This window comes from Anomaloglossus baeobatrachus, chromosome 10, assembly GCF_048569485.1.
Source record: "Anomaloglossus baeobatrachus isolate aAnoBae1 chromosome 10, aAnoBae1.hap1, whole genome shotgun sequence".
NCBI classification, from domain to species: Eukaryota; Metazoa; Chordata; class Amphibia; order Anura; family Aromobatidae; genus Anomaloglossus; species Anomaloglossus baeobatrachus.
The window spans coordinates 34,609,424-34,631,980 of NC_134362.1; the positions used below are offsets into that span (position 1 = coordinate 34,609,424).

General features: G+C 48.8%; 1 protein-coding gene across 2 annotated transcripts in view; it reads left to right on the plus strand.

The window, feature by feature from the left end:
• The window catches only part of IRAG1 (inositol 1,4,5-triphosphate receptor associated 1), a 126,358-nt gene that overhangs the window by 97,276 nt on the left and 6,525 nt on the right, over positions 1-22,557 (plus strand). For both annotated transcript variants that reach the window (XM_075325801.1, XM_075325802.1), the window contains 7 exons: positions 1,540-1,680; positions 3,244-3,375; positions 6,471-6,612; positions 7,947-7,996; positions 8,096-8,203; positions 9,294-9,370; positions 20,894-21,016. In XM_075325801.1, the coding sequence (XP_075181916.1) occupies positions 1,540-1,680; positions 3,244-3,375; positions 6,471-6,612; positions 7,947-7,996; positions 8,096-8,203; positions 9,294-9,370; positions 20,894-21,016 (773 nt within the window). The remainder of the gene's footprint in view (positions 1-1,539; positions 1,681-3,243; positions 3,376-6,470; positions 6,613-7,946; positions 7,997-8,095; positions 8,204-9,293; positions 9,371-20,893; positions 21,017-22,557) is intronic.

The following is a 22,557-nucleotide window of genomic DNA, read 5'->3' on the forward strand; positions in this document are numbered from 1 at the left end:
GGGGTTTCTGGGGAAAATAACATTCTGTCCAGATATAGTAAAGTATGAATATTTCCGATATATCCCCCCTACTGCTGTGTGATGATCCCCCCGGCCCCTGCTCCTGTGCACAGACATCATGGTGCATTGTCCGTGGTGACATCACCACAATAGAACCTATGACATCATGACTGAGTGCAGGCAACCTGGGTGGAGGAACCCTCGGATACAATGGGTACGGATAATGGAGACCTCTAGGACCCTCATGTAGCGAAAGAGCAAGGATTCCATATCCCCTAGAGCAGCTTTCTTCAAGAAAGCTACAGAAATGTCCGAGCATGGGAGCCCCGTCCATCACTGAGATCACGGAGTTTTGCACAAACTTCACTGACTGTCATGGTGGCATCGGGCTCTGTTCACATGGCAGATACTGACACACCGCCCAATCTGGGAGCAACACAGGCAAATTTGGGCATTAACCTGCTGTGTGCTGATGCATAGGCAGGCTAACAAGAGTTAATCTTTGATCACACATGGTGGGGAAGCCAATCACATCTGCTCCCCTCCTATTTATGCTGGATGAAATCTTCTACCTATGCCAGCTATAGTCTATTTTGTGTTGGTCTGTGAGCTTTGCTGTCCCAGACTTTCTGGTGAAAGTGTTGCTTTTTGCTTGGATCAGTTGTGGAGTTTACCCCTGTTGTCTTGTTGCTTCCTGCCTGCTCTTGTTTTCCTCATAATCTTTTATTGTCTTCACATTTATGTGTGATGTGTGACAAAGTTTTGATTTCTCCTGTCTGTCTATTTTTGATATCACTCTATTTTTTATATCACTTTGGTATCAGATTAAGACTGGTCTGGAGCAGGGCCAGGAAGGAGACTCAGACCTCTCCACCATCAGGAGTATCCCTGAGATTAGCGATAGCTTAGAGCCCCCTATCTTGAGGGCCGGCATAGGATCCCGGTTTCCTGCTATGCCATAGTCATCATGACAGTGACCCAGTTTATTGGAGACCCCATTGTAGTTTCATTTTGGACCTTCTTTGACCTTCAGAACTGTCCAGATCCCACTAGATGTTGTAATAGTTCTGCAGGAATATTGGCCATGTGGACAAGATAAGATGCTCTGTGCCTCAGGATTGAGTTCCGTTGGATGATTTTCCTTTTTTACTCCATTCTCAGAATGCTCGCAACACTGTTGCAACAGAAAACCCCCCAGCTTGTTCTGGCTACTCCTGCACCAACAACCAGGCCTTGATCACTCGATTTTCCAACTATAATGTCAATTCTCATGGAAATTGATCACTTGATCGCTATTTCTCTTCCATTTGAAACAGATCCAGTAAGAAAAAAACAGATCCGTTACAAATGAAAGAAAAATGGATGACCAAATAGTAGTAGTATCGGAGCGGTTATTATGTAGCACTGCGGGGTGTGACCTCAATCTTCTGCCTCCGGGTCAGGGAACGCTCCGATCTCACGACTGTCATGTGACCAATCTACGGTCTCCACTTGTTCCAGCCAAATATAACATTTTGGTACATTTCTGCACTTTCACAGAACGTGTTCGTCCAGCTTTCCCTGGCGTTTCGGAATGACAGCTACACGCTGGAATCCCGGCTCAACCAATCAGAGAGGGAGCGAAACCTGACGGAGGACAATAACGAGAAGGAGCTGGAGAACTTCAAGGCGGCCGTTATGGTGAGATGGTGGAGTAATTACAGGGGGCGGCTGCTCAACACATCTTACCTGCTACACACGTAGTACAGAGCATAACATCCCCTCTTATACTCCGGGCACATCCAGAGCTGAACTCACAATTCTGCTGTGATGATCATGAGATTACTGCTCATCTCAGGAAGTGATAATCTAATTTTAAGCCTAGTAGCCAGAGTGAAATATACAAGATTTTTAAAATAAAAAGTTACATGGAAAATGAAACCTTAAAAGAGTTGTACAGGGAAAACAAGTTATCACCTAGCAACAGGAGCCGATGAAAGATGTGACTCTGGATCAGTACAGGATCAGTAATGTAATGTATGTACACAGTGACTGCACCAGCAGAATAGTGAGTGCAGCTCTGGAGTATAATACAGGATGTAACTCAGGATCAGTACAGGATAAGTAATGTAATGTATGTACACAGTGACTGCACCAGCAGAATAGTGAGTGCAGCTCTGGAGTATAATACAGGATGTAACTCAGGATCAGTACAGGATAAGTAATGTAATGTATGTACACAGTGACTGCACCAGCAGAATAGTGAGTGCAGCTCTGGAGTATAATACAGGAGGTAACTCAGGATCAGTACAGGATCAGTAATGTAATGTATGTGCACAGTGACTGCACCAGCAGAATAGTGAGTGCAGCTCTGGAGTATAATACAGGATGTAACTCGGGATCAGTGCAGGATAAGTAATGTAATGTATGTACACAGTGACTGCACCAGCAGAATAGTGAGTGCATCTCTGGAGTATAATACAGGAGGTAACTCAGGATCAGTACAGGATCAGTAATGTAATGTATGTGCACAGTGACTGCACCAGCAGAATAGTGAGTGCAGCTCTGGAGTATAATACAGGATGTAACTCAGGATCAGTACAGGATCAGTAATGTAATGTATGTGCACAGTGACTTCATCAGCAGAATAGTGAGTGCAGCTCTGGAGTATAATACAGGAGGTAACTCAGGATCAGTACAGTATTAGTAATGTAATGTTTGTACACAGTGACTGCACCAGCAGAATAGTGAGTGCAGCTCTGGAGTATAATACAGGATGTAACTCTGGATCAGTACAGGATAAGTAATGTAATGTATGTACATAGTGACTGTAGCAGCAGAATAGTGAGTGCAGCTCTGGAGTATAATACAGGATGTAACTCGGGATCAGTACAGGGTCAGTAATGTAATGTATGTACATAGTGACTGCACCAGCAGAATAGTGAGTGCAGCTCTGGGGTATAATACAGTATATAACTCAGGATCAGTACAGAATAAGTAATGTAATGTATGTACAGAGTAACTCCACCAGCAGCATAGTGAGCGCAGCTCTGAAGTATAAAAGTTATCATTTAAATTTTCATTTAAATTATGTATAGGGTGACTACAATGATTAGAGGGCGAAATACTCTTTGATGCACACAACATACATATATATGACATTTTCTATTTTGTTTTGTGCTTCAAATGAATAATGTATTTCTTGTCTGGGTTTTCTTCCTCTGTTCTTTCTGTCCATATGGCGGACTCCTTGTCTTCCTCCAGTCTTCTGCATCCTTGTGGCAGAACAGCGAGCACCGGGAAGCTTATCAGAAGTTACTAGAGGACATCTCTGTACTCCATCGTCTGATCACCAGACTCTCCAGCCGGGCGGAGATGGTCGGAGCCGTCCGGCAGGTCGGTAGGATTCACATCTGCGTTTGCATTAATTGGCTATTGACTATAATAGGGTTCGGCATGTTGGGCTGTGATCGACCTAACCTAATAATTGGCTCATCTTTTTCTGTTCAACAAATATAGAGTATCTCACAAAAATAAGTACACCCTGCACATTTTTTGTAAATATTTTCTTATATCTTTTCCTATGACCCTGTATACAGTCCCTGACAGACTTTCTGTCACTTATCCATGTTATGTAAATAAAAGCTTATAACCTGACTTTAAATTCATCCATTGGTTTTATAAATTACTCTGTTGAAAGCTGAAACTATCCCAAATTTGGTTTAGGTTATGAAAATAAAGTTGCAGCAAAGCTGAAATATTGATCATATAATGAACACAGAAAAGTCAGATTTTGGGAAGACAAAAGTTTTGTTGCCTTGTCATATAATGCACCCAATCCTAGTTTACATCCTCACCTGTGCTCACTAAATGATTGGTTAATTAGTGGGTGTGTATAAAAAGAAACCCAGCACTACAGCTCTTCAGTTGAACTGCAACTTGACCTCTGACAACATGCCAAAAATCCACCCTGCAACCAAAGCCTTGATTATCAAGAGGCGGAAGACCAGATCCACTGCAGAGGTGGCTGGCACCTTTAAGTGCCTCAGCGTCAAGTACAAAGAATTAAAAAAAGATTTGAAGAGACTGGAGATGTTTTTGACACACAGACCCCACAAGACAACTGCTCAGGAGGAACGTTTGTTGGTTAGAAAATCCAAAACCAGCTCCTCCACTGCAGCAGAGCTCCAACAGGCCTGGTCACCTCAAGTCCCTGGGTCAACCAGAACAGTTTGTAGGATTCTGTCTCAAAATGACCTCCATGGTGGAATCAGTGCCCAGAAGCCAGCACTAAACAAAAGGCAATTAAAAAACCGTGTGGCATTTGCCAAGTCCTACAGCCTGCTAAACAGATGGATGCTGGAAAAGTGGCAGAAAGGGGATTTCTCTGATGAATCTTCAGTTGAATTACACCACAGCTGCCGCAAATACTGCAGGAGACCTACTGGAGCCAGTATGGATCCAAAATACACCCAGAAAACAGTTAAGTTTGGTGGTAGAAAGATCATGGTCTGGGGTTGCATTCAGTATGGGAGTGTGCGAAACATTTGCAAGGTGGAAGGCAATATCAATAACCTAAAATATCAAGAAGTATTAGCTACCTCTTACATTCCCAATCATAAAAGGGGTCATATTCTGCAGCAGGATGGTGCTCCATCTCATACATCCATCTCTACAACAAGGTTCCTCCTGGCAAAGAAGATCAATGTGCTCAAGGACTAGCCAGCCCTGTCACCAAACATGAACATCATTGAGCATGTTTGGGGTAGGATGAAAGAGGAAGCTTGGAAGACAAAACCAAAGAGTCTAGATGAACTCCAGGAGGCATGTAAGACTGCATTCTTTGCTATTCCTGATGACTTCATCAATAAATTGTATGAATCATTGTTGAACCGCATGGATGCAGTCCTTCAAGCTCATAGAAGTCACACAAAATATTAAATATGGCTCTAATAGCACCACAACTTCATTCACCAATATTATGCAACATATCTTTGTATTAGAAGTTAATTATTTCTTTGAATTTCACATTACTTTCTGTGGGCGACAAAACTTTTGTCTTGTCAAAATGTGACCTTTCTGTGTTCATTAAATGATCAATATTTCAGCTTTTCAGCAACTTTATTTTCATAACCTAAACCAAATTTGGGAGGGTTTCAGCTTTCAAAAGAGTAATTTATAAAACCAATGGATGAATTTAAAGTCAGGTTATAAGCTTTTATTTACATAACATGGATAAGCGACAGACCTTTTGTCAGGGAGTGTAGGGTCAGTGCGCAGCTTGTATGACAGTGTAAATTTGGTGTCCTCTAAATAACTCATCACACAGCCATTAAACCACTGGCAACAAAAGTGAGTACTCCCCTAAGTGAAAATGGCCAAATTGTGCCCAATTAACCACTTTCCCTCCTCTGTCATGTGTTACAAGTAGTGATGAGAGAGCACTACCATGCTTGGGTGCTCGATACTCGAAACGAGCAGCTCACACACTTGGACGGGCATGACTCGAGACTGAGTATAATGGAAGTCAATGGGAAACTCGAGCATTCTTCTAGAAGATCTACATCTTCATCCCAGAAGGAAGCGTCTTCTACAGATGAGGCACAAGAAGGCCACAAACAGTTTGCTAAAGACAAACAGACTAAGGACATGAATTACTGGAACCGTCCTGGGGTCTGATGAGACCAAGATTATTTATTAAACTTATTTGGTTCACATGGTGTCAAGCGTGTGTGGCAGCTCCAGGTGAGGAGGACAAAGACAAGTGTGTCCTGCCTACAGTCAGGCGTGGTGGTGGAGGGTCATGGTTTGCAGCTGCATGAGTGCTGATGGCTGTTGTGAGCTACAGTTCATTGAGGGAACCATGAATGCCGACATGTCCTGTAACATACTGAAGCAGAGCATGACTCCTCCCTTCATATTCCAGCATGATAATGACCCCAAACACCTCCAAGACCACTACCTCACTAAAGAAACTTAGGGTAAAGGTGCTGGACTGGCCAAGCGTCTTCAGACCTAAACCCTATGGAGCATCTGTGGGGCCTCTTGAAAACGGAAGGTGAAAGAGCGCAAGAGCGTCTCTAACATCCACCAGCTCCGTGATGTCGTCTTGGAGGATGGAAGAGGATCCAGCGGCTCCTGTGAAGCTCTAGTGACCTCCAGGCCCAAAAGAGTTAAGGCCGTAGTGGAAAATAATGGGGGCCACATAAAATATTCACACTTTGGGCACATTTTGACCATTTTCATTTAGGGATGTACTCACTTATGTTGCCATCACTTTAGACAGCAATGTCTGTGTGTTGTTATTTAGAGGGCACCAAATTTACACTGTTAGACAAGCTGCGCACTGACACTGTACATTGTATCACAGGGTCAGATCTTCAGTGTTCTCCCATGAGAAGTTCTAAGAAAATATTTACAAAAAGGTGAGGGGTGTACTTACTTTTGTGATATACTGTATCTGCTCAGCAATTGTACACTTTGTTGTCCAGGAGAAGCGCATGTCTCGGGCCACGGAGGTGATGATGCAGTACGTGGAGAACTTGAAGAGGACGTATGAGAAGGATCACGCCGAACTCATGGAGTTTAAAAAGCTCGCCAACCAGAACTCCAGCCGCAACTACAGCGCTTCTGGTATGGATGACACCGCTATGCAGACTGTTGGACCCCCACACTGGGAATTCCTTGAGACTTGGCTGATCTTTTCACCACTCCAGGTTTTTTTTACCACTGGAGTGGTGCTTCTAATCTAAGTTTCCTGCACCTACTCTTACACTTACCAGTTGGCAACTTCACCTTCTATCACTGTCGGTCCCCGACAGTTTTTGACTTATCGGCTGATCCAGTGTTCCATGGAACGCGCCGGAGGTCACTTTTCAATGCAACTCTATGAGATCCTCATTCTGGCTCTCATAGAGTTGCAGTGAAAGATTGTAATGTAATTTCTGGCTTCTGGTGGGTCAGATGTTACGGGCACAAGATGGCACCAAGGGTCCGAAGCAGCACGGATAAAAGGTGAAGACGTCAGAGGGTGTGTATGAGGGACCTTAGATTAAAGGGAACCTGTTACCAGATTTGGTGACTATAAGCTGCGGTCACCACCAGTGGGCTCTCTTATATACAGCATTCTAACATGCTGTATATATAAGAGCCCAGGCCGCTGTGTAGAACGTAAAAATCACTTTATAATACTCATCTAAACGGTCGGTTTGGTGCAGACTGGTTGGATGGGTTGTCAGTTCTCTAGGTCCGGCGCCTCCTCTTTCGGCCATCTTTATCCTCCTTCTTCTGAAGCCTGGGTGCATGACGCATCCTATGTCAACCACACTAGCCGGCATTGAGGTCCTGCACAGGCGCACTACAATTCTTTGATTTGCCCTGCTCACTAGCCGGCATTGAGGTCCTGCGCTGGCGCACTACAATACTTTGATTTGCCCTGCTCACTAGCTGGCATTGAACATTAAAGTCCCGCGCAGGTGCGCTACAATTCTTTGATTTGCCCTGCTCACTAGCTGGCATTGAGGTCCCGCGCAGGCGCACTACAATACTTTGATTTGCCCTGCTCACTAGCCGGCATTAAGGTCCTGCGCAGGCGCACTACAATACTTTGATTTGCCCTGCTCACTAGCTGGCATTGAGGTCCCGTGCAGGTGCGCTACAATTCTTTGATTTGCCCTGCTCACTAGCCGGCATTGAGGTCCTGCGCAGGCGCACTACAATACTTTGATTTGCCCTGCTCACTAGCTGGCATTGAGGTCCTGCGCAGGCGCGCTACAATACTTTGATCTGCCCTACTCAGGGCAAATCAAAGTGCGCCTGTGCAGGACCTCAGTGCCGGCTAGTGTGGATGACCATGATCAGACCATTATGGCCTGGTGACGGGTGATAAATATGTATAACCGCCGCAGACCTGTCCATTATACAGAGATTATGGAGAGTGATGTCACTTCTCTTCTTGTATATTTCAGATGACGGTGTCCCTCGCTCCTCACGGTCCATGTCACTGACCATTGGGAAGGTGGGTACAGTATCCAAAAATGATGTTCCATATTGTTTATCGCACATTTGTTCAGATTTTGCAGTGCACACAGGCGACTTCACTGCTGCTTTATTCCAGAATATGCCTCGCCGTAGAGTGAGTGTCGCTGTGGTCCCAAAATTTAATCTGCTGAACATCCCGGGACAGTCTCCGACCTCGTCCCCTCTCCCGGCACTGACTTCTCTGGTAAGTGGATTTCTTCTCTATATCAATACACTGGATGCATGCAGGGAAGCTAAAATGATCACCATGTCCACAGCAACACAAAGTATTTTATATTGGGTGTTGACCATGATGAGAGGGGGCTCAGAAGGAGGAGAGTTTCCGATATTTTAGGAGAGTAGTGCATGGAGGTCCTGACAGAGTTACTGTTGTGAATACATTTTCCAGTTTGGGGCTCCCTCTTGTGGTCAGTGCTGGTGGTGCAGTTGATGTGTGGAATGGAAGCGACACACCTGCAGAAGACTGACAATCAGGGTCAGATTGGGCTATTTAACTTAGTAGCTTTCTCTTGTTACTTGCCGGTGGTCAATTGCTCCTGTGTGTTAAGGACATTCTGTAACCAGCTCTGCTCACTTCCAGAACTTCTCTCAGATAAGTGGTCTTTGTACCTCTGCTGTTTGTTTTCCACTTTTTGTTGTTTTTTCTGCTTTGATACTAACGCTTGATTCCTATTTTGTCTGTGTGGAGTTCTTGGTGGAATGGGATCATTCCCTGCTGGGAGTGTCTGTATACTTAGCTCCATGATTCTGCAAGATTTGTGTTTTGTCATGCCTGGTATTATTTAGTCCCTCATCTGTATTAGTGTTTTTGGATCCCAGTAACATCAGAGTGCTGATACAGTGGGGGAGAGGATTAGTGACCTCAGGATTTTTCCATATCAGAAGTGCTGGTATATATTAGGGGTTTTCTGGCTCTGTATTGTGTTTTCCTATATCACCATAGCCTTTACATGTGGGGGGGCTGTCTATCTATCTTTGGGGACTACTCCGAGGCAGATTTGCTTTCTTATATTTCTATCTGTGAGATTATTTAGTTCTCCGGCTTTGTTGAGGCGTCCAGGTCATCGTAGGCTTGCCCCACGGCTACTGTTAGTTGTGTGTCAGGATTAGGTCTGCAGTCCGTTAAGTTTCCAGCCACTCTATTACCTTTTTGGGATTTCGTATTTTTTTATTCTCCTCGGTCCCTAAATCATAACAGTTACTTAGTGAAAGATGCAGCACAGAGTATTTTAGGAAAAATGTGACTAATACGATGGATTTTGTGTGCTCTCCAGGCAGAGTCCCCCGGCGGCAGCAGCAGTGGCCGGAGCAGTCTACAAGTCTCCCCAGGACTTTCTCCACTTACAGAAAAGTATGTGCTCTATATATAAATCTTCTGCAGAACTTGCAAGCTTCTATTTTTTCATTTGTACTGTCTGGCCAAAAGTTTCTTTCCTCTCCCCATCGAAACAAATGAGCGCTCAGATGGGCTGAGTATTTATATGCATGGTGGAGTGGGTAGAGATACAGTCATGGCCAAAAGTGTTGGCACCCTTGAAATTGTTCCAGAAAATATAGTATTTCTCGAAGAAAATTATTGCAACTACACGTTTTGTCATATACATTTATATCCTTTTCTGTATTGGCAACCCCCCAAAAAAACTAAGGAAAAAAGACAATTTGGACATAATGTAATACAATACCCCGAAAATGGGTCGGACAAAATAGTTGTCACCTTTTTAAAATTGTGAATCAACAACTTTGTTTCAAGTATGTGATGCTCATTCAAACTCACCTGTGGCAAGTAACAGGTGTGGGCAACATGAAAATCACACCTGAAAGCAGATAAAAAAGGGAGAAGTTGACTCAATCTTTGCATTGTCTGTGTGTTCCACACGAAACATGGAGAACGGAAAGAGAAGAAGAGAACTGTCTGAGAAATTGAGAACAAAAACTGTGGAAAAATATCAATAATCTCAAGGTTACAAGTTCATCTCCAGGGATCTAGATGTTCCTTTGCCCACGGTGCGCAAAATAATCAAGAAGTTTACAACCCATGGTACTGTAGCTAATCTTCCTGGAAGTGCACAGCAGAGTTAAAATTGGTAAAAGGTTGCAATGCATGATTGGTAGATAAGCCGCCCCAATCAAGTTAAAAAAAATTCAACCTGTCCTGCAGGCTCAGAAGGTATCACTGCACGAACTTTCCGGCAACATTTGAATAAAATGAAATGCTATGGATGAGACCCAGGAGGACCCTACTGCTGACACAAATACATAAAAAGCTAGACTGCAGTTGCCAAAATGTACGTGAGTAACCAAAATCCTTCTGGGAAAGAATCTTGTGGACAGATGAGACCAAAGCGCATCATTCTACTATTTACCGAAAACTGAATGAGGCCGACAAAGAAAAGAACACACCACCTACAGTCAGATATGGTGGAAGATCAGAGATATTTTAAGTTGTTTTTCTCTGTTTGTTTTTTTTTGTTTTGTTCCAATACACATAAAGGAAATAAACAAGTGTAATTGCAATAATTTTCTGGGAAAAAGACTTCATTTTCTGGAACGATGTCAATGATGCCAACACTTCCGGCCATGGCTGTAGCTGTCGGCCAAAGATCATGGGCAGCTTTACTATGTCATATAGGATACTCACCAACAAGGCAAAACTTCAAATTTACATAAAAAATGTCACTTTGTTAACAATTTCAGTCTTTGATGCAATATTATGAGTATTTTGCATGTTCTTATATCCCTGCTACCCAAATTATACTTCTCCTTTGCAGCTGCTGCTTGAGGTTGTGTGCCACAGCGTAGTTTTCGAGTCACCCCTCCTGCTCAAACTTGTGACTTATTTTAGCCGATTCGTGGGAAAACTCCTTTTAACCCTTTTGTTTTTCTACAATTTCCTGATAAATAAAGTCTGTACACCCCCCCCCTTCAGGGGCATATGCCGCTCGGTTTTCCACCAGTTGAGGTCATTGGATGATTAGTACGTTGCGGTACCGTTTCATCTCAGCCAAGGACTAAGTGCATTTTGTTGACAGCGTCCGTCTAGTTTAGATAAAAGTTTACTAAAAAAAGAAATACATATAAAAGTAAAATCCACCCTCCTGCCCACTGTCGGTGGCACAGTCTCACTGATTTGTTTCCACCGGGAACACAGGATGTCGGGGTCTGTGGAAATTAAGTGCGACCCTCCCAGGCATCGCATGGATACAGGTCATTCTCCGATATCAAGGCAGGAAATTGTTGCTCTGCTGAAGTAATAGATTTGCTGACGTTACACAATGGAGAGTACATGGAGGATGAGATAAGCCCTCACTTACTATAAATCTTGGAAAAATCAGTGTTTTTCACTGCAGCTGGGCGTTGTCCTCAGGAGCTGCATTCATTTTACAGTAATGACCAGCACCGAATGTACAAAAGATTTATGCAAAAGAGTGTACAAAAGGTCTGTGTAAAGGAGGTGCACAGAACCACACTGAGTGTATAAAAGGTCTGTGCAAAGAGGGTGCCCAGAACCACACCAAGTGTACAAAAGGTCTGTGCAAAGGAGGTGCCCAGGTCTGCACCAAGTGTACAAAAGGTCTGTGCAAAGGGAATGCACAGAACTGCACCGAGTGTACAAAAGGTCTGTGCAAAGGGAATGCCCAGAAGTGCACCGAGTGTACAAAAGGTCTGTGCAAAGTGGTGCCCAGAACCGTACGAGTGTGAAAAAAGTCTGTGCAAAGGGGGTGCCCAGAACCGCCCCAAGTGTACAAAAGGTCTGTGCAAAGGGAATACCCTGAACTGCACCAAGTGTACAAAAGGTCTGTGCAAAGGAAGTACCCAGAACCGCACCGAATGTACAAAAGGTCTGTGCAAAGGATGTGCCCAGAACCGCACCGAATGTACAAAAGGTCTGTGCAAAGGATGTGCCCAGAACCGCACCGAATCTACAAAAGGTCTGTGCAAAGGAAGTGCCCAGAACCGCACCGAATCTACAAAAGGTCTGTGCAAAGGGAATACCCTGAACTGCACCGAGTGTACAAAAGGTCTGTGCAAAGGTGGTGCTCAGAACTGCACCGAGTGTAAAAAAAAAAAAAAAAAAAGGCCTACGGAAAGGAGGTGCCCAGAACTGCAGTGAGTGTACAAAAGGTCTGTGCAAAGGTAATGCCCAGAACCACACCAAGTGTACAAAAGGCCTGTGCAAATGAGGTGCCCAGAACCTCCAGAAATTATTATTACACATGTGATGGGTAAGGCCGGGCACAGCGGTCACATGTGATGGGTAGGGCCGGGCACAGCGGTCACATGTGATGGGTAAGGCCGGGCACAGCGGTCACATGTGATGGGTAAGGCCGGGCACAGCGGTCACATGTGATGGGTAAGGCCGGGCACAGCGTTCACATGTGATGGGTAAGGCCGGGCACAGCGGTCACATGTGATGGGTAAGGCCGGGCACAGCGGTCACATGTGATGGGTAAGGCCGGGCACAGCGTTCACATGTGATGGGTAAGGCCGGGCACAGCAGTCACATGTGATGGGTAAGGCCGGGCACAGCAGTCACATGTGATGGGTAAGGCCGGGCACAGCGGTCACATGTGATAGGTAAAGCCGGGCACAGCGTTCACATGTGATGGGTAAAGCCAGGCACAGCGTTCACATGTGATGGGTAAGGCCGGGCACAGCGTTCACATGTGATGGGTAAGGCCGGGCACAGCGGTCACATGTGATAGGTAAAGTCGGGCACAGCGTTCACATGTGATGGGTAAGGCCAGGCACAGCGTTCACATGTGATGGGTAAGGCCGGGCACAGCGGTCACATGTGATGGGTAAGGCCGGGCACAGCGTTCACATGTGATGGGTAAAGCCAGGCACAGCGTTCACATGTGATGGGTAAGGCCGGGCACAGCGTTCACATGTGATGGGTAAGGCCGGGCACAGCGGTCACATGTGATAGGTAAAGTCGGGCACAGCGTTCACATGTGATGGGTAAGGCCAGGCACAGCGTTCACATGTGATGGGTAAGGCCGGGCACAGCGGTCACATGTGATGGGTAAGGCCGGGCACAGCGTTCACATGTGATGGGTAAGGCCGGGCACAGCATTCACATGTGATGGGTAAGGCCGGGCACAGCGTTCACATGTGATGGGTAAGGCCGGGCACAGCATTCACATGTGATGGGTAAGGCCGGGTACAGCGTTCACATGTGATGGGTAAGGCCGGGTACAGCGTTCACATGTGATGGGTAAGGCCGGGCGCAGTGTTCACATGTGATGGGTAAGGCCGGGTACAGCGTTCACATGTGATGGGTAAGGCCGGGCACAGTGTTCACATGTGATGGGTAAGGCCGGGCACAGCGTTCACATGTGATGGGTAAGGCCGGGCACAGCGGTCACATGTGATGGGTAAGGCCGGGCACAGTGTTCACATGTGATGGGTAAGGCTGGGTACAGCGTTCACATGTGATGGGTAAGGCCGGGCACAGCGTTCACATGTGATGCGTAAGGCCGAGCACAGCGTTCACATGTGATAGGTAAAGCCGGGTACAGCGTTCACATGTGATGGGTAAAGCCGGGCACAGCGTTCACATGTGATGGGTAAGGCCGGGTACAGCGTTCACATGTGATGGGTAAGGCCGGGTACAGTGTTCACATGTAATGGGTAAGGCCGGGTACAGCGTTCACATGTGATGGGTAAGGCCGGGCACAGCGTTCACATGTGATGGGTAAGGCCGGGCACAGCGTTCACATGTGATGGGTAAGGCGGGGCACAGCGTTCACATGTGATGGGTAAGGCCGAGCACAGCGTTCACATGTGATAGGTAAAGCCGGGTACAGCGTTCACATGTGATGGGTAAAGCCGGGCACAGCGTTCACATGTGATAGGTAAAGCCGGGTACAGCGTTCACATGTGATGGGTAAAGCCGGGCACAGCGTTCACATGTGATGGGTAAGGCCGGGTACAGCGTTCACATGTGATGGGTAAGGCCGGGTACAGCGTTCACATGTGATGGGTAAAGCCGGGCACAGCGTTCACATGTGATGGGTAAGGCTGGGCACAGCGTTCACATGTGATGGGTAAGGCCGGGTACAGCGTTCACATGTGATGGGTAAGGCCGGGCACAGTGTTCACATGTGATGGGTAAGGCCGGGTACAGCGTTCACATGTGATGGGTAAAGCCGGGCACAGCGTTCACATGTGATGGGTAAGGCCGGGTACAGCGTTCACATGTGATGGGTAAAGCCGGGTACAGCGTTCACATGTGATGGATAAGGCCGGGTACAGCGTTCACATGTGATGGGTAAGGCCGGGCACAGTGTTCACATGTGATGGGTAAGGCCGGGTACAGCGTTCACATGTGATGGGTAAGGCCGGGCACAGCGTTCACATGTGATAGGTAAAGCCGGGTACAGCGTTCACATGTGATGGGTAAGGCCGGGCACAGTGTTCACATGTGATGGGTAAGGCCGGGTACAGCGTTCACATGTGATGGGTAAGGCCGGGCACAGCGTTCACATGTGATAGGTAAAGCCGGGTACAGCGTTCACATGTGATGGGTAAGGCCGGGTACAGCGTTCACATGTGATGGGTAAGGCCGGGCACAGCGTTCACATGTGATGGGTAAGGCCGAGCACAGCGTTCACATGTGATAGGTAAAGCCGGGTACAGCGTTCACATGTGATGGGTAAAGCCGGGTACAGCGTTCACATCGCGGCTATGATGCGGACATGGTGCATGGTGCAGCCAAAAAATGTCTTTGCATGTTTAGGTGCAGAATCCAAACATGACAGCAGTAAAAAACATAAAACTCCTATGCTGAATGTGTATGGCAGCCCCTCCAGTGGTATTGCAGCGTTTCCGCCCCCAGTGTGCGGTGCGTCCTGATACTTCATTGTTCCTGATCTGCTACTTTTTTTGTTGTTGGCCATTTTGGATATCCATTATAAATACATATTTTCCGGGTCACTGGCCGCTCTTCTCACTCTTTATAGGAGAGAAGTCCATTTTGCGCGTCTGTCACTGTCTGGACCTTGTTTATCATATTTGTAGATTACATATCTATATATACAGTTAGGTCCAGAAATATTTGGACAGTGACACAATTTTGGCGAGTTGGGCTCTGCATGCCACCACATTGGATTTGAAATGAAACCTCTACAACAGAATTCAAGTGCAGATTGTAACGTTTAATTTGAAGGTTTGAACAGAAATATCTGATAGAAATTGTAGGAATTGTCACATTTCTTTACAAACACTCCACATTTTAGGAGGTCAAAAGTAATTGGACAAATAAACCAAACCCAAACAAAATATTTTTATTTTCAATATTTTGTTGCGAATCCTTTGGAGGCAATCACTGCCTTAAGTCTGGAACCCATGGACATCACCAAACGCTGGGTTTCCTCCTTCTTAATGCTTTGCCAGGCCTTTACAGCCGCCGCCTTCAGGTCTTGCTTGTTTGTGGGTCTTTCCGTCTTAAGTCTGGATTTGAGCAAGTGAAATGCATGCTCAATTGGGTTAAGATCTGGTGATTGACTTGGCCATTGCAGAATGTTCCACTTTTTTGCACTCATGAACTCCTGGGTAGCTTTGGCTGTATGTTTGGGGTCATTGTCCATCTGTACTATGAAGCGCCGTCCGATCAACTTTGCGGCATTTGGCTGAATCTGGGCTGAAAGTATATCCCGGTACACTTCAGAATTCATCCGGCTACTCTTGTCTGCTGTTATGTCATCAATAAACACAAGTGACCCAGTGCCATTGAAAGCCATGCATGCCCATGCCATCACGTTGCCTCCACCATGTTTTACAGAGGATGTGGTGTGCCTTGGATCATGTGCCGTTCCCTTTCTTCTCCAAACTTTTTTCTTCCCATCATTCTGGTACAGGTTGATCTTTGTCTCATCTGTCCATAGAATACTTTTCCAGAACTGAGCTGGCTTCATGAGGTGTTTTTCAGCAAATTTAACTCTGGCCTGTCTATTTTTGGAATTGATGAATGGTTTGCATCTAGATGTGAACCCTTTGTATTTACTTTCATGGAGTCTTCTCTTTACTGTTGACTTAGAGACAGATACACCTACTTCACTGAGAGTGTTCTGGACTTCAGTTGATGTTGTGAACGGGTTCTTCTTCACCAAAGAAAGTATGCGGCGATCATCCACCACTGTTGTCATCCGTGGACGCCCAGGCCTTTTTGAGTTCCCAAGCTCACCAGTCAATTCCTTTTTCTCAGAATGTACCCAACTGTTGATTTTGCTACTCCTAGCATGTCTGCTATCTCTCTGATGGATTTTTTCTTTTTTTTCAGCCTCAGGATGTTCTGCTTCACCTCAATTGAGAGTTCCTTAGACCGCATGTTGTCTGGTCACAGCAACAGCTTCCAAATGCAAAACCACACACCTGTAGTCAACCCCAGACCTTTTAACTACTTCATTGATTACAGGTTAACGAGGGAGACGCCTTCAGAGTTAATTGCAGCCCTTAGAGTGCCTTGTCCAATTACTTTTGGTCCCTTGAAAAAGAGGAGGCTATGCATTACAGAGCTATGATTCCTAAACCCTTTCTCCGATTTGGATGTGAAAACTCTCATATTGCAGCTGGGAGTGTGCACTTTCAGCCCATATTATATATATAATTGTATTTCTGAACATGTTTTTGTAAACAGCTAAAATAACAAAACTTGTGTCACTGTCCAAATATTTCTGGACCTAACTGTATAATTGCCTTATTCTGTCTGTCTGTCTGTCATGCTCCAAAATTGTGTCACGGTGACATTGTGTCACCGTGACATGTCCTTACGGTGACACAAAGCTGATTGGCCGCTGGGTTCGCCATGGCCCCGCCCCCCCACACGGATTGGCCTCTCGCCCCGGCTGCGCCCCCACACGGATTGGCCAGCCGCTCGCCCCCCCCACAGATTGGCCTCTCGCCCCGGCACCCTGCAGGCATTGGCAACTTGCCCACGCCACGCCCCGCCCCCCTCACGCAATAGACGTTAGCTCTCGCCCCCCCCCCCCCGCATTGCCCGAACTGACACGGTCACGGAGCCACCAATTCCCAGGTGAGTACTGTACTCCCCCCCCCTTTCCACCCTCACCAACGGGAGCCCACATCAGCGTACGCCGCCGCCGTATGCTGGTGTGGGCTCCCGTGCGAGCGGGGGATGTGTTGCGCTGGTAACCATGCTTGCATAGTTACCAGTAAATCAAGGTCCTGCAGCGGCGGGACTTCCACACGCACAAACATAACAGCACACACACACGCATACACACACACATCAGATCGCACTCACTCTCACAAACACCTCACACACACCTCACACACACCTCACACACACATCGCATCCACACACTCACAGCATCCGGCGATATCGCTTGCTTCTCGGCCTCGATACTGTGCTGTGAGCTTCCAGGACCTGCCGGAGGATCACATGGCCAGAAGCATGTGGTATCTCCGGATGTTGTGACTGTGAGCGCATATGTGCGATATCGTCAGTGTCTGTGTGTGTGAGTGTATGCGATCGGGTGTGTGTGAGTGTATGCGATCGGGTGTGTGTGAGTGTATGCGATCGGGTGTGTGTGAGTGTATGCGATCGGGTGTGTGTGAGTGTATGCGATCGGGTGTGTGTGAGTGGATGCGATCGGGTGTGTGTGAGTGCATGCGATCGGGTGTGTGTGAGTGGATGCGATCGGGTGTGTGTGAGTGGATGCGATCGGGTGGGTGAGTGTCGGCAGAGGAGCACGGCGTTCTGGAGGAGGCTGGGAGCAGAGAGGCTGATCATGGGGAAGGCTGGGAGGGGGAGGCTGATGCTGGGGGAGGCTGGGAGGAAGGAGGCTGGGAGGAGAGAGGCTGATCCTGGGGAAGGCTGGGAAGGGGAGGCTGATGCTGAGGGAGGCTGGAAGGAGAGAGGCTGATGCTGGGGGAGGCTGAAAGGAGAGAGGCTTGAGGCTGGGAGGAGAGAGGCTGATGCTGGGGAAGGCTGATGCTGAGGGAGGCTTGGAGGAGAAAGCTGATGCTGGGGAAGGCTGGGAGGACGGAGGCTGGGAGGAGAGAAGGTATGCACACCAGTGACTATGTAAGGGGAATACATGGAATAGCAGAAACTGCTGTGTGAATACTGACTTGAAAAATCCAATAGCTACATGTAAAGTGAAAATGTGAAAAATGGAATCTGCATTACTGCCATGAACATATGAATAAAGAGAAATTTAGCTACTGAATTGATCAATGCAATAGAGCCCCAACACTACGCCAAAGTATTTCTCTACGTTGGGGTCCCTAGCTTGTGTGTGTCCTCTCATGCAGTTAAAAAAACTTACCGTGTATGGGAGGCTGAGACCCAGGCTATATATGCGTATGATATGGATTTTTTTAGGTTTTTGCACCCAGTTCAGACTTAGAATGGTGTTCCAAACGTTATCCTTATTGCTGGGAGGAGAGAGGCTGATCCTGGGGAAGGCTGGGAGAGGGAGGCTGATGCTGGGGGAGGCTGGAAGGAGAGAGGCTGATGCTGGGGGAGGCTGGAAGAGAGGCTGATGCTGGGGGAGGCTGATGCTGGGGGAGGCTGGGAGGAGAGAGGCTGATGCTGGGGAAGGCTGGGAGGAGAGAGGCTGATGCTGGGGACAGAGAGGAGAGAGGCTGATGCTGGGATGAGAGAGGCTGATGCTGGGAGGAGAGAGGCTGATGCTGGGAGGAGAGAGGCTGATGCTGGGGGAGGCTGGGACGAGGGAGGCTGATGCTGGTGGAGGCTGATGCTTGGGGAGGCTGATGCTGGGGGAGGCTGGAAGGAGAGAGGCTGATGCTGGTGGAGGCTGATGCTTGGGGAGGCTGATGCTGGGGGAGACTGGGAGGGGAAGGCTGATGCTGAGGAAGGCTGGGAGGGGGAGGCTGGGAGGAAGGAGGCTGGGAGGAGAGAGGCTGATCCTGGGGAAGGCTGGGAACGGGAGGCTGATGCTGAGGGAGGCTGGAAGGAGAGAGGCTGATGCTGGGGGAGGCTGGAAGGAGAGAGGCTGATGCTGGTGGAGGCTGATGCTTGGGGAGGCTGATGCTGGGGGAGACTGGGAGCGGAAGGCTGATGCTGAGGGAGGCTGGGAGGGGGAGGCTGGGAGGAAGGAGGCTGGGAGGAGAGAGGCTGATCCTGGGGAAGGCTGGGAAAGGGAGGCTGATGCTGAGGGAGGCTGGAAGGAGAGAGGCTGATGCTGGGGGAGGCTGGAAGGAGAGGCTGAGGCTGGGAGGAGAGAGGCTGATGCTGGGGAAGGCTGATGCTGAGGGAGGCTGGGAGGGGAAAGCTGATGCTGGGGAAGGCTGGGAGGACGGAGGCTGGGAGGAGAGAGGCTGATCCTGGGGAAGGCTGGGAGAGGGAGGCTGATGCTGGAGGAGGCTGGAAGGAGAGAGGCTGATGCTGGCGGAGGCTGATGCTGGGGGAGGCTGGAAGGAGAGAGTCTGATGCTGGTGGAGGCTGATGCTTGGGGAGGCTGGGAGAGGGAGGCTGATGCTGAGGGAGGCTGGGAGGAGGGAGGCTGGGAGAGGTAAGCTGAGAGAAAAGAGGCTGATGCTGGGGGAGGCTGATGCTGGGGGAGGCTGGGAGAGGGAGGCTGATGCTGGGGGAGGGTGGGAGGAGGGAGGCTGGGAGGAGAGAGGCTGATGCTGGGGAAGGCTGGGAGGAGAGAGGCTGATGCTGGGGACAGAGAGGAGAGGCTGATGCTGGGAGGAGAGAGGCTGATGCTAGGATGAGAGAGGCTGATGCTGGGAGGAGAGAGGCTGATGCTGGGAGGAGAGAGGCTGATGCTGGGGGCAGAGAAGCTGATGCTGGGGCAGAGAGGCTGATGCTGGTGCAGCATGGGGGATGGAGCACGATGGGGGTGTGCGCAGCATCGGGGATGGAGCATGATGGGGGGGTGCGCAGCATCGGGGATGGAGCACGATGGGGAGTTCACAGCATGGGGGATGGAGCACGTTTGGGAGTGCGCAGCATGGCGGGTGGAGCACGTTTGGGAGTGCGCAGCATGGGAGATGGAGCACGATGGGGGGTGCGCAGCATAGGGGATGGAGCACGATGGGGAGTGCGCTGCATGGGGGATGGAGCACGATGGGGAGTGCGGAGTATGGCGGATGGAGCACGTTTGGGAGTGCGCAGCATGGCGGATGGAGCACGTTTGGGAGTGCGCAGCATGGCGGATGGAGCACGTTTGGGAGTGCGCAGCATGGGAGATGGAGCACGATGGGGGGTGCGCAGCATAGGGGATGGAGCACGATGGGGAGTGCGCTGCATGGGGGATGGAGCACGATGGGGAGTGCGCTGCATGGGGGATGGAGCACGTTTGGGAGTGCGCACCTCCCCCCAACACACACACACACACACACACACACGCGCACTGCACAACACACTACACACCACACACCACACACACACACACACTGGGAACCACAAACAACTGCCCTACACAGACACCCACACACACAGACAACGCTGCACACACACAACACCCAACACACAAACACTGCGGCACACACAAATATACGCACATACCGCACAACACACACATTGCACAAAACATACCTCCCCCCAAAACACACCACACACACACAAACCGCGCAACACACACACAACGCTACAGACACACAGCGCTCCACAAACAACGCAACACACGCAACACACATACAACACCACTCTCACCCCCCGTCACACCCAGACAACACCCAGAACATGTACAGCCCCTACACAAACACTTGGTAACTACACACAACAACATCTATATATATATATATATATATATATATATATATAACAAAAATCATACATGAACTACACAATACGTAAATTCTAGAATACCCGATGCGTAGAATCGGGCCACCTTCTAGTTAAATATAATGTTTTTGTTTGTTTTCTTCATTCCCTCAGTGGGAAGCCGAGCGCGGATACAGACAGCTGTGAGACGCCGGCGTCTGTGATGGCACCAAACTGCGCAGAGGACATCAGTGCGGAGGTTAAAGCCAAAATTGAAGAGGAGGCGTATAACAAGGGGTAGAGATCACCTTCGGAAGTTAACAAATACATCATCTATACAACAAAATAATAACAAAAAATTCCATTAAGTAATCCAAATTTTGGCTTTTGGCTTTCATAATTGAGTTTTACATACTGTTTTATGACAGCCATTAGTATTTGATAATTCGGTACTTTTCAGGCCACACTGCAAGGGGCTACCCGATTGTCCCACAGCAAGGGGCTACCCGTTTGCTCTACAGCAAGGGGCTACCCGTTTGCTCTACAGCAAGGGGCTACCCGTTTGCTCTACAGCAAGGGGCTACCCGTTTGCACTACAGCAAGGAGCTATCCGATTGCCCAACAGCAAGGGGCTATCCGATTGCCCCACAGCAAGGGGCTATCCGATTGCCCCACAGCAAGGGGCTACCCGATTGCCGCACAGCAAGGGGCTACCCGATTGCCGCACAGCAAGGGACTACCCGATTGTCCCACATCAAAGGGCTACCCGTTTGCTCTACAGCAAGGGGCTACCCGTTTGCTCTACAGCAAGGGGCTTCCAGATTGCCCCACAGCTAGGGGCTACCCGATTGCCCCACAGCAAGGGGCTACCCGATTGCCCCATGACAAGGGGCTACCCGATTGTCCCACATCAAAGGGCTACCCGTTTGCTCTACAGCAAGGGGCTACCCGTTTGCTCTACAGCAAGGGGCTTCCAGATTGCCCCACAGCTAGGGGCTACCCGATTGCCCCACAGCAAGGGGCTACCCGATTGCCCCATGACAAGGGGCTACCCGATTGTCCCACGGCAAGGGGCTAGCCGATTGCCCCACAGCAAGGGGTTACCCGATTGCTCTATAGCAAGGGGCTACCCGATTGCCCCACAGCAAGGGGCTACCCGATTGCCCCACAGCAAGGGGCTACCCGATTGCTCCACAGCAAAGGCTACCAAATTGCCCCACAACAAGGGGCTACCCGATTGCCCCACAGAAAGGGGCTACCCAATTGCCCCACAGAAAGGGGCTCCCAGATTGCTCCACAGCAAGGGGCTATCCGATTGCCCCACAGAAAGGGGCTACCCAATTGCCCCACAGAAAGGGGCTACCCATTTTCTCTACAGCAAGGGGCTTCCAGATTGCCCCACAGCAAGGGGCTACCCGATTGCCCCACATCAAGGGGCTACCCAATTGTCCCACGGCAAGGGGTTAACCGATTGCCCCACAGCAAGGGGCTAGCCGATTGCCCCACAGCAAAGGGTTACCCGATTGCCCCACAGCAAGGGGCTACCCGATTGCCCAACAGCAAGGGGCTACCCGATTGCTCCACAGCAAGGGCTACCCAATTGCCCCACAGCAAGGGGCTACCCGATTGCCACACAGAAAGGGACTACCCAATTGCCCCACAGAAAGGGGCTACCAGATTGCTCCACAGCAAGGGGCTACCCGATTACCCCACAGCAAGGAGCTCCCTGATTGTACCACAGCAAGGGGTTACCCCATTGCCCCACAGAAAGGGGCTACCTGATTGCCCCACAGCAAAGGGCTAAGGGGCTACCCAATTGCCCAACAGTAAGAGGCTAC